This window comes from Podarcis bocagei (assembly GCF_964188305.1).
Source record: "Podarcis bocagei genome assembly, chromosome: 8".
Taxonomy (NCBI): domain Eukaryota; kingdom Metazoa; phylum Chordata; class Lepidosauria; order Squamata; family Lacertidae; genus Podarcis; species Podarcis bocagei.
Genome location: NC_138133.1, coordinates 53,358,058 through 53,371,331, shown reverse-complemented (window position 1 = coordinate 53,371,331; position 13,274 = coordinate 53,358,058). Strand labels below are relative to the sequence as shown.

Here is a 13,274-nt window from a genome sequence, read left to right as displayed (position 1 = left end):
AATAGGATTAAATTAGGTTTCTCTCATATTTGCTGATACTGGGACCTCTTCAAAATTGTGGAGAGGTACTACACGGAAGACAACATACTCTGGCCTCTGCCATCAGCCAGGGAACCTCAGATCACAATCCCTTTTCCTTTTGCATCATTTCTTTTCAATTATAAGCATGAAGGTAGGGAAAGTGTTATTACTGATCATTCTAAAGCATTCTAGGAGCTTTTTCACAGGCTGAAAAGTAGGGTAAACAAATAAAAATTAGCAACATCAAAGCTTACATTTTCCTAGTTCAGTACAAACAATACAACTCCAGATTTTAAATATGTAAGTGTGGCTGCTCTGAGCCAACCTCAGCTTGATTTGTTGGACCCTGATTTGGGCATTAATGTGGAAACATTTGCCTACCCACTATATAGTAACTGCTTAATGCCTTATGGTGGATGTAGATACCATAGTCTCTGCCCTAGGCTGTACTCTGAGCTTTACCAAGCTTTCCTGAATACTTAGCAATTACATGAGGTTGGTCATAGAATCATAGCACTGTAGGGCTGGAATAATGCAATGCAGGAATAACCTCAGGTGTTGGAGGCTACAGTCAGAAGGCACCTCTCAACAGTTGTAGTTACCACACACTAAGGTATTAAGTGGCTACTGTGTCTTCTGTATGCAGCCTATTCCCAGTCAGCATTCACAGAGATAGTACTGATTTATGCAAGATACCTTGAACTGGTCCTGGTAGTTCACTGGCTATGTGATCCCACCTCACTGCCCCAGGTGGTAAGTAGTAGACAGAATCTTCTGTTTTTCAATTGCATTTCCCAGTCAGGAGGGTTTTTATACTCAGGGCTTTTTTAGACATCCATTTATTGAGCTTTGATCTTGAGTGGTTTGTAGGGAGATTAGATGTTGGCTACTTGATGAGTATTCACTCTGCTGTCTGAAAGACCTACATTGGTTCCCAGTACGTTTCCAAGCACAATTCAAAGCATTGGTGCTGACCTTTAAAGCCCTAAATGGCCTCAACCCAGTATACCTGAAGGAGCATCTCCATCCCCATTCCTCAGCCTGGACACTGAGGTTCAGCTCTGAGGGCCTTTTGGTGGTTCCCTCACTACAAGAAGTAAGTGTTAGGTTTCTATTCCCCCACTGCACCTCAGATATGTGGGACTGTTAACCATCACATGTCTGTACATTCTAACACTAGCTGTTGGAGCACGAGAATGGATGTTTTGCCTTTCACTGTTCCGTTTTCGTACTGCTGTTGTTCCCTTCTCTCTGAGAGCAAGAAGGAGAGGAGACATGTTCCCTTTTGTTGTGAACTGTAAATAATACAGTAGCTTTAGTGCCCCCTCCCCAGGCCTGGCTTCTGCTGATGTTTTGTTTACTCTGCTAATGTGTGCCCTACTGTCGGAAAACATAGAATCACAGAATAATAGAGTTGGAAGAGACCACAAGGGCCATCGAGTCCAACCCCCTGCCAAGCAGGAAACACCATCAGGGCACTCCTGACATATGGTTGTCAAGCCTCTGCTTAAAGACCTCCAAAGAAGGAGACTCCACCACACTCCTTGGCAGCAAATTCCACTGTCGAACAGCTCTTACTGTCAGGAAGTTCTTCCTAATGTTTAGGTGGAATCTTCTTTCTTGTAGTTTGGATCCATTGCTCCGTGTCCGCTTCTCTGGAGCAGCAGAAAACAACCTTTCTCCCTCCTCTATGTGACATCCTTTTATATATTTGAACATGGCTATCATATCACCCCTTAACCTCCTCTTCTCCAGGCTAAACATGCCCAGCTCCCTTAGCCGTTCCTCATAAGGCATCGTTTCCAGGCCTTTGACCATTTTGGTTGCCCTCCTCTGGACACATTCCAGTTTGTCAGTGTCCTTCTTGAACTGTGGTGCCCAGAACTGGACACAGTACTCCAGGTGAGGTCTGACCAGAGCAGAATACAGTGGCACTATTACTTCCCTTGATCTAGATGCTATACTCCTATTGATGAGGCCCAGAATTGCATTGGCTTTTTAAGCTGCCGTGTCACACTGTTGGCGCATGTCAAGTTTGTGGTCAACCAAGACTCCTAGATCCTTTTCACATGTACTGCTCTCAAGCCAGGTGTCACCCATCTTGTATTTGTGCCTCTCATTTTTTTTTTGCCCAAGTGCAATACTTTACATTTCTCCCTGTTAAAATTCATCTTGTTTGTTTTTGCCCAGTTCTCTAACCTGTCAAGGTCGTTTTGAAGTGTGATCCTGTCCTCTGGGGTGTTAGCCACCCCTCCCAGTTTGGTGTCATCTGCAAATTTGATCAGGATGCCCTTGAGTCCATCATCCAAGTCGTTGATAAAGATGTTGAATAAGACCGGGCCCAAGACAGAACCCTGTGGCACCCCACTAGTCACTCTTCTCCAGGATGAAGAGGAACCATTGATGAGCACCCTTTGGGTTCGGTCAGTCAGCCAGTTACAAATCCACTGAGTGGTAGCATAGTCAAGACCACATTTTACCAGCTTCTTTACAAGAATATCATGGGGCACCTTGTCAAATGCCTTGCTGAAATCAAGGTAGGCTACATCCACTGCATTCCCTTCATCTACCAGGCTTGTAATTCTGTCAAAAAATGAGATCAGGTTAGTCTGACATGACTTATTTTTCAGAAATCCATGCTGACTATTGGTGATCACAGCATTCCTTTCCAGGTGCTCACAGACTGTTTGCTTAATGATCTGCTCCAGAATCTTCCCTGGTATTGATGTCAGACTGACTGGGCGGTAATTATTTGGGTCCTCTCTTTCCCCCTTTTTGAAAATAGGGACAACATTTGCCCTCCTCCAGTCTGCCGGGATTTCGCCTGTTCTCCAGGAATTCTCAAAGATGACTGCCAGTGGTTCTGAGATCACATCTGCCAGTTCTTTTAATACTCTTGGATGCAGTTCATCTGGCCCTGGAGACTTGAATACATCTAAACTAGCCAAGTATTCTTGTACTATCTCCTTAGTTATTCTGGGCTGTGTTTCCTCTGCTGAATCATTTGCTCCAAATTCTTCAGGTCAGGCATTGTTTTCTTTATCGGAGAAGACTGAGGCAAAGAAGGCATTGAGGAGTTCAGCCCTTTCTGTGTCCCCTGTTTGCATTTCACCATCTTCTCCTCTGAGTGACCCCACTGTTTCTTTGTTCTTCCTTTTGCTACAAACATACCCATAAAAGCCTTTTTTGTTGCTTTTAACCTCTCTAGCAAGCCTGAGTTCATTCTGTGCTTTAGCTTTTCTGACTTTGTGTCTACACGTGTTGGCTATTTGTTTGAATTCCTCTTTGGTGGTTTCCCCCCTTTTCCATTTTTTGTACACATCCTTTTTTAATCTTAACTCATCGGTCACGGAGTCCAGTCGGAAAGGAGACAGATGATTTCTCCGGACAGCACGCAGGAGGGAGAACCAGGCAGGCATGCATAATGGTATTTGGCTGGACACCCACCCTCCGGTTTGGACCGTATCCTGACAATAAGGTTAAAGGGAACCAGACAGAGGGTCTTCTTGGTAGTGGCACCCGCACTGTGGAAAGCCCTCCTATCAGATGTCAAGGAAATAAACAACTATCTGACTTTTAGAAGACATCTGAAGGTAGCCCTGTATCAGGAAATTTTTAATTTCTGATGTTTTTACATTTTTTCATATGCTGTAAGGCGCCCAGAGTGGCTGGGGAAATCCAGCCAGATGGGTGGGGTATTAATAATAATAATAATAATAATAATAATAATAATAATAATAATAATAATAATAATCTGATGTGTTTTCGTGGAGGGTAGTTGACATAGCTTCAAAGCAAGCATTAACCCACCCTTGCCAGTGCATTTTCTTGTCACTTTCTCCATCTCAAAAAGGTCTGATCTTTTGGGGAAGTGGGTTTGTTGTGCAAGAGCTCCAAATCAACTTTCTTTGCACAACCTAAATTTGTTGGGATGTGACTGAATTCCACCGCAAAATAGTGACAATCTGGAAGTACCCTAGTCCTCCCCCCCCACCTCTTGAAGGTGCTGGGATTATCAGCAGTCTGATATATAGACAGGCTATAGCACTGGAAATTAAATTCTGTGCAGGAAAAAACACCATGATATATATTTGGCCATACTGTCATACGCATAATGGAGAGAGGCAATTTCCTTTATATTGGAGTCCACATACTTGTATTTGTTCCCTAAAAGCAAAGGGGAACATTATGTTCTCCTGCCTCCCATCAACTCCTGCAAAGTCCCAAAAGGAAACCTTCAATAGAAAAGATTGGCTGCGATACCAAGGAACAACACTGAGCCAAGCAAAACTGCATTGCTGGGGATGCAGAATATGGCGACACATGACCAACCCTGATATCTTTAAAATGAGGCTAGCAATGACTGTGAATCATGACAGACACATACTATCTGAACTCCAGTGAAAGGGATTTGAGCTGGCCCCACAACTGTGGAATTCAATCCTTTTGAATATTACACAGGCCCTTTCTATGGTAGTTTTTAAGCAGGCCCTGAAGACCTCCCTCTTCTTATACATGCAGGTCCCACTATCTAACCACAAGACATTCTAAGGAAATTGTTTGTTAGGTTAAGGTAAAGGTAAAGGTACCCCTGACCATTAGGTCCAGTCGCAGACGACTCTGGGGTTGTGGCGCTCATCTCGCTCTATAGGCCGAGGGAGCCGGCGTTTGTCCGCATACAGCTTCCAGGTCATGTGGCCAGCATGACTAAGCTGCTTCTGGACAACCAGAGCAGTGCACGGAAATGCCGTTTACCTTCCCGCCGGAGTGGTACCTATTTATCTACTTGCACTTGATGTGCTTTCAAACTACTAGGTGGGCAGGAGCTGGGGCCAAACAACAGGAACTCACCCCGTCACAGGGATTCGAACCACTGACCTTCTGATCGGCAAGCCCTAGGCTCTGTGGTTTAGACCACAGCGCCACTCGCGTCCCATGTGTGTTAGGTTAGTATTTGAATAATGAGTTGACAATTCCCCTTGATTCCTATGGGGAAATTTCTAATCTGTTTCTGACCATGGAATTTTGACCTGAAAATGATGGGAAAAAACTAGGAAAACCCTCTGAAACCTTGTGAAAGGCAAACGAAGAAAGGAAAAATGCTCTCTTATTTGTCTGATCTCTCCCCCTCTCCCCTCATGGTTTCTGGCAAAACAGCTGCTGTAGACCAGCAAAACACAAAAATGAAGGTTTGTTTAAAGCTGCTGGTTTGTTTACACAGGTCTGGCTGTTTGGATATCTGAATCTGCAGTATTTATAGTGAGGTTTGGGTACTAATTTCTCTTGTTTGAATAAGTGAAATTTCATATAACAAGCATCGGGATAGAGAGACCTGCTTGTAAATCATTTAACTAATAAATGAATGCATCAAAAGCTCCAGAATAAGAGGCAGCATTCTGAATGCCAGTTGTTGGGAATAAGAAAAGGAGAAGCCAGTTCCCATAGACATCTGGTTGGTCACTATGGACAACAGGATGCTGGGCTAGACAGGTTGTTGGTCTGATCCAGTGGGGATCCTCTTATTGCCACTTGCTGCCTTTCCCCCAACACTTAACTGCTGGCTTCGAATTTCCTCCTGTCAGCAGGAGTGGGAAGATTTAGCTGTTTCATGTACCATATTTAGAAGCCATGTTCCATTTAGGGCAAGTGGAAACTATTAGGCTGCCACTTCCCCCTGCCTTTAACACTTAACAGACGCATGACCACTAGCCATTCAGTAAGAGCAGTCTTCAGTGCATCTCCTTGCCAGGAAACACTCAGTGTGGGAGGAGAGATCTCAGTAATAGGTACAATCCACAGCTGAACACTTGCACAATTTCTATTTATTTCAATGAGGGTCTGCAGGAAGAGATTCCATCGGCTTTGGCCGCAGACATTCCTGGGCTGGGATAGCTTGACCATAGCAGTCCAGGCCCTGGTAATTTCATGAGTGGAATGCTGCCATGCACTCCCTGTGAGGCTCCCCTTGTGGCTGGTGCAGAAGCTGCAGTTAGTGCAGAATGCTGCAGCGTGATTGGTGTGACAGCATATTAAAACTTCTGCTCAAAGACCTGCATCAGCTGCTGATCTGCTACAAGGTATTCTGATTAGCATATAGAACCTGATCAGCTTGGGCCCAGTATACTTGGGGAATCATCTTACCCAGGCTTCCTCAACCTTGGAACTCCAGTTGTTTTTGGCCTACAACTCCCATGATCCCTAGCTAGCAGGACCAGTGATCAGGGATGATGGGAATTGTAGTCCCAAGACATCTGGAGGGCCGAGGTTGAGGAAGCCTGATCTTACCCCTATTTGACTGCTTTCATCTGCAGAGCTAGCACTTTTTAAAGTGCCATGTTCATTTGGTATCTGTGAGGAGTCCATCTTTACTGTAGCAGCACATGTGCTCTGGACTTCCTGGTCTATGAACACTGAGCAGGAATTGTCCTTCTACTGTTTTAGACCCCAGCTATAATGTTTTTATTTCAGCCAACTTGTTCAAACTTGTAATTCAGTTATGTAGACTTTTTTTTAACCTTTTTTGATTGTATTTGTTTATTGTTGAGAATTTGTATATTACTGATGCATTGCTGAATACCATAGCTGTCAACTTTCCCCTTTGTTTAAGGAAAATTCCCTTATTCCGAATAGGATTCCTCACAAGAAAAGGGAAATGTTGACAGCTATGCTGAATACAGAGGAGAGTCCAAAATGATTCAGGACACAATCTAATGTTAAGTTCAGCTGACAAAGAGGTTATAGAATACTATGCTGGAGTGCCAGCTATATTGCCATTGTGACAGATATGTTCAAACTATTTAAATATTGTGATTTAATTGTAATCCACTCTGGAACCTTAGGTTGAACGGCAGGTTAATAATAGCAATAATATGGTGGCAACGTGTGCAAAATACACTAGGTGTATTTGTAGCAAAGCTACACTGAGGGAATAGTTGAAATGGGGAGTGGGGCAGAGTTGTGGGGAAGACATGGGCAGCACAGGGTGAAGCACCATTATTAGCCTGTCTGCAATGTACACATCTCAGATTAACTTATGTCATCTCAGATTAACTTATCTCAGATTAACTCAGCTTATGTTTTCAAATGATATGGAAGCTGGCCTGAGGGTGAACACATCAAACAGTAGTAGAAGCCACATATGAATTGTTGGTAATATCATATGTAAAGTACTTTGCTTCAAACACCAGCAGTGGTAATGCACTGAATGGCAATGTGCACACAGCCTAAGGCAAAACCAAGAACCTTGGGTAAGGATTAAAGGGTTGATTCAGAGTCTGTATTCTAGGGCCACAGTTAACGACAGTGGGCTCCCTTGAGTGAACCTGTTATAGAAAGATAGAATATGCACTACTGTACAAATAATAATGTAGCAGCAAAACACCTGAACAATATGAAATGGTTCACATTCAAGGCATTCATCAGTTATCTACAGAGAAAATTATCAAATTCTGCTTTCAATCTCACTTAAAATAAACTCAGAAGAGAAAAGCAAAATGCAACAAGAAGTCACTTACACTGTAAAATTATAAACAGAAAAAATGGAAGTGTGTGGTATTTATTCCCCAAACTATAGCCTGGCATTTAATAAATGCAAAACAGAAATGCCAAAATAATACTGGATTGTTCTTTCATAGACTGTGATAATAAACTCTGCTTAGTATGAATTAGGCCAAACAAAGCAACAAAGCTATTTTAACTGACCTATTTTAACCTCACCAGCATTTGCAAATAAAAGCTAGATGTAACCGACTCAAAGAGCTAAACTAAGTCTCATGATGAATATTTTAAAAGGTCTTTAAATGTCACCTAGTAAGGCTTAAAATATTTCTTTAGCAATTTAGATTGTGGAAATGTGAATAAGCATACAGTATATGTAAATTTACCTAATGAAAGGATAAAAATCCTTCTGTTTACGTAGGGATTTAAAGCTACTGATCCAGCTACTCTATCTCTGTGGGTAAAATACTAAGATGGAGAAGAAAAAGGGAAATGGAGTCTGGGGAAGGGAGAATAAGTCCAATAGGAACCTGGCCAAGGGGTCAGTATCAGAGAGGATTAACCTAGAAACTAATAAAGTAAAGTCAGTGTCGGATAGCAAAGAACGAGGTTAGGATTAAGTAAAATAAACTAGAAACAAAAACAATTTCAGGCTGCTAGAATCCAAGTCCGGGAGTCTTGGTAGGATTTGAAACCTAGACTGTCAAGTAGACAATAGGCAGTTAATGTCCTGTGGAAATATTAGAAAGCAACAGGAAGAGGCTTCAGGATCTGATACAGGCTTAGAGTGTCCTAAAGCGGAAGGAAGGAAGTAGGTTATAAGGTGAAGCAAGGGCAGTGTATGTTTACATGGACAGAGAATTACTGCAGGAACATCACTACAGCCCAGACATTCTTTACTACTTCCTTGCCCCACCTCTTCTGCACTCATAAAACAAAATAATTCAACTGGATTGATTGATTTCAATGTGGCAAATTAGCTTCTTTGAATATAGTTCTCTCCTTGATAAAATAAAGAATGTCAGAGGAAAAGGTTGGAGGGATTCCTTTTAGGGCAGTTTTATAGAGAGGAGTGGGGTTGCTTTCTAGAGGCAGGGAGTGTGTGCATAGAGTATAGAAGTCCTCACTTTTGGCCACCGGAAAACCCCATCAAAATGACTCTCCACTCCAGCAGTACCACTTCTTAAAATTATTGAATTCCTTTCTGTAGCAATGAGGACTAGAAATGTGCAGTTTAAAAATGAAAGGTGCAGTCCTTAGGAATTGGTGACATATAAGGGCTCTGGATTGGAAGGGAGAGTCAGTGATTCAAGGCACGCCTGGTGTCACACAAAGGCTGTGTTGTGGGCTTGCTGTCTGATTTTTGTGAACAGGTCTGCCACTGTGGTTTTTGCAAAAAAAAAGTTTCCAGATGGATGCTGAGATTTGACAAAAGAACATCAGTGTTCCTTGAATGGTTGTGGATGATCTCCTGAATGAGCAATGCACCTGTAGTGCAGGACTCAGAGAGATGCTTAGCAGATAACTGGCTGGGAGAAGGGAGGAATTAAATATAGAAATAGGAAAGTGGTGAAGAATGCTACAGTGTTTGCAATTTACAGCACTACTTCTCTTTCTTAAGCACTGCAGCTTTTAAATTTTTTATCATGACCTCATAGGTGGAGAAACTGACACAGCAGCAGTTTCCTAAACTCATGGCAAAATAAAATTCTTGTGTTTGATCTAGGAATCAATTGAGAGCACATGCATTACTCCCTTTAACAGTAAACTCAGTGCTTCTGTAAGGACTGACATGGAGCTAAAATGAGACCACCGAGAAGTAAGAAAATCAAGTTTTAAAAGACACTACTGGACTCATTTTCCATGCTGGTGAAAGACCTGAACAGGGCCCTAACTATACATTATGATTTTGCAGCAATCTTTTTTATGGCTGTTATCACATATAGGAGAAATCACATTGTAGACATTGCCACCTCTCTCTGAACCAGGCATTAGTGATGCAACAGCATTAATTTAACTCATTGCCCCTCTCTTTTCATTATTCCAAACTTTTTCTTACCTTGAAAAACAGCTGAGCTGTGGTGTCTTCATTTTCATCTTCTGTATTTGTGCTCTGTGTCCTGAAGGAAAATAGATATTGCCTCCACACTGATAGGTCATAAAAGGGCATATTTCTAAATCGAATTCCACACTCCGTTTTCTTTGGAAAATGTCAGGGGTTTTTTATAGAAAATATACTTCAAATCCAGACACTGAAGCAAATGAAAGCAGCGTAAGATTAACTTCTCCTTGCATCAATGGGACAAGTATCTGATTCTCTTGAAGTTTATTCAATCTTTCCTGCACTGCTTACAGCTGGGAGGGCAAACAGGATTATCTGTTGTCTGTGCAGCGCCTTTGAATTCCACAAAGTATTAGTCCAAGTATTAGTGGATTGCTTTAGCTTGGTGATTGCAAGTTGATAAAGAATCTAAAACAACAACAATAAGAAAAATGAATCCTGATACAGAATATCTGATGAAGCATCTAAACTCATTGTAGCAGTGACAATTAACACTGAGAGCAAAGCAGCATTGTTCAGTGAATTGGTTTTTACGTGTAGTCCTGTACAGAAAAGATTAGGCATAAGGATGACACAGTTCCACAGGGATTGGAATGTGACACTGAACTGCTGAGTCCAACTTAGACCAGTGGTATTTGTCAATCACAGAGTAGCCAACTGATTTAACTAATCCTTCCTGTCTAAATGAAAATGTGACTTTAGCGATATAAGTGAACACTGAGAAACTTCAGGTAGCTTATTAATAGGTCTTTGATCCTAGCTTAAATAGCACAGAAATAATTTTTCTCTCTCTCTACAAATAAGACCTGATTAACCGGTTGCATTAAACCACACCATTTAAATTATATGTATCCATCATCCATTCTGCCTAAAGGTGGGAGCAGAAGACTAGAGAATGAAAACCAGGTTAAATTGTCATAATGGATTCATTCATTAGAACCTGTTAATGATATGACCACTTTAGTCTGTCAGCAATACTTTCATAATTATATTTGTGACAAATTGGTGCCCTTTGGTTTCGCTCTGTTCTGTGCTTGCTATAATCTAATTACAGCAGCACAGACATTATGTTTTGAGGAACAAAATCCCTGTTAGCTCAGCTTTTGAGAGTGATTTATATATCTGGTGCGTTTTTATGTATTATGTTGTACAGGAGGCTGCATGGTAGTGTGGGGGTTGTGTTGGACTTAGACCAAAGAGAGAGAGACAGGCTACCCTGTGGCCTACCAAATATTGTTGGGCTCCAAGCCAGCATGCCATTGGGTCAAGGATGGTGGGAGCTGTAGTTTAGTGACTCCTGGAGAGCCACAAGTTCCACATCCTTGCATAAGACAAGTCTGTTGGCACCCTTAACACCATGAAGGGTGGGTACTAACAGTTAGATGGGCTGACCCCAAGTTATTTTATACATTCTGGGTGAGATCCAAGATCACACCAGCAAAAGTGACCAGTCTTGCCCTTCCTCTCCTTTTCAGCCTTCTCCCCATACTTTGCTCTAGAGGGCCGCCAACTTCCTGGAACAGATTCGGAGACTGAACAGCTGGCTGCAAGAGTGGAGATGAAAGGGAAGTCTTGTTTGCACAAGCAGATCAGTTGCACGTGGGGATTCGCCTCAAGGCCCTGTCTATCCCCCAATAACATACATGGGAGGAAGTGATGTGGAAGAACATGTGCACACAGGAAAGAACCATGTGTGCAATTGGAATTTAGTGGCAGTAGGTTTAGCAAGCCAGACAACCCAAGTGATTGTCTTTCCAGGAAGTAAAACACCTCCAGCTACAGCACCAAAACAAAGCTTGAGAACTGTTGATGTTTTGTCATATACTGTAATCAAATGAAAACATATGAAGGCATACATCAGGAAATACGGAATATTGTTTCATCTCATTAAATTGCAATTTGTGTTTGGTGAAAGTATTTGAAGTTTTGCTTTTGCTGTAATAATAATAAAAAATTATCATATTATTGAGTTTTGTTCCATGTTAGCAGTTCCCACCGGAAGGTGTGCCGTTGGTTTACATTACATATAACTGAAATATGTCATTAGAAGACTGATACTCTGCCTAATCGCAACCCTGTACCTGGCCATTAGTCTCACTGAATTAGGTGCAATCCAGAGAAACAGAGAGCGAGCTCTTTGTGTATAGTGGGCCTTTGATTTCAATTTCTGAACATTTACTTTCCAAAATGCACAAGAGGGATTGTTATTATTATTATTACTTGAAATAATGGGATGCACAGCTATAATAATAATGCAGTGCTATCTTGGTTCTTGAACTTAATCCGTTCCAGAAGTCCGTTTGACTTCCAAAATGTTTAAAAATCAATTTGCGGGTGCAGGTGCCCCAGAAACAATAGCCAACAGCCACATCAGAAGCTCGGCTTCTGAAAAACGTTCGAAAACCGGAACACTTCCGGGTTTTCAGTGTTTGGGAGTCGATTTGTTAGTCAACTAACCCGTTTGAGAACCAAGGTTCCACTGTAATAACAATTTCATTATTTATTCCCCACCCATGTGGCTGAATTGTCATCTCATCACCACCCTTACCAAGTATCCCCCCATACTAACCCTCTAGGAGTTCTCCTTCCTACTTTATGCAACTGCTAAACGCACTTTTCCTCTTTCCAACTCCATTTCTGATGCCATTTCTCTCTTCTGTTCTGCAGCCCCACAGTGCACCTATTTTCACCTTTACCCCCACGCTCATGCCTTCTCTCCTCCCCCTTGCACACAAGCCATGGCAACCTTCTGCATCTTTCTCCTCATTACTAAGCTCCCTTTTCAACTTCTGTCCAATTATGAAACCACCATTCCCTCCTATTCTGCAGACCCTTTCATGTCCCTGCTTTCATATTCAACTGCATTCCGCATTCTGTGTGTCCTACTCTCTCCTTTCTTGCAACCACTTTGCACAGAGTATGGGAAACAAGCAAGATGAATTTGAATTCTTCATACAGTATATCAAATATTAGGAAATATTTTCCAAGTTATGAAAAGAGGTGGTAAGGGAACATCTAGCTATTTTAAAAGATTTAAAATCTCCAAGGCCTGATGAGCTGTATCCAAAGGTACTAAAGGCAGTGGCTTTTTTCTTAAAAAAATGTTTGGGGGTACTCTCATTTTCCTACTCAGTATGCAGATGATACACAGCTCTACCTCTCTTTTAAATCAGAACCAGTGAAGGCGGTGAAGGTCCTGTGTGAGTGCCTGGAGGCGGTTGGAGGATGGATGGCGGCTAGCAGATTGAGGTTGAATCCTGACAAGGCAGAAGTACTGTTTTTGGGGGGCAGGTGTGGGGGACTCCCTGGTCCTGAATGGGGCAACTGTGCCCCTGAAGGAGCAGGTGTGAAACCTGGGAGTCATTTTGGACTCACAGCTTTCCATGGAGGTGCAGGTCAATTCTGTGTCCAGGGCAGCTGTCTACCAGCTCCATCTGGTACGCAGTCTGAGACCCTACCTGCCCATAGTCTGTCTCGCCAGAGTGGTGCATGCTCTGGTTATCTCCTGCTTGGACTACTGCAATGCACTCTATGTGGGGCTACCTTTGAAGGTGACTCGGAAACTGCAATTAATCCAGAATGCGGCAGCTAGACTGGTGACTGGGAGTGGCCGCCGAGACCATATAACACCCATCCTGAGAGATCTGCATTGGCTCCCTGTATATTTCCAAACACAATTCAAAGTGTTGGTGCT

At 42.4% G+C, this 13,274-nt stretch overlaps 1 protein-coding gene across 2 annotated transcripts in view; it reads right to left on the bottom strand.

The window, feature by feature from the left end:
* RGS20 (regulator of G protein signaling 20) overlaps positions 1–13,274 on the bottom strand; it is a 48,035-nt gene that overhangs the window by 32,393 nt on the left and 2,368 nt on the right. For both annotated transcript variants that reach the window (XM_081205179.1, XM_081205174.1), the window contains exon 2: positions 9,578–9,988. In XM_081205179.1, coding sequence (XP_081061305.1) covers positions 9,578–9,688 — 111 coding nt within the window. In that variant the 5' untranslated portion in view covers positions 9,689–9,988. The remainder of the gene's footprint in view (positions 1–9,577; positions 9,989–13,274) is intronic.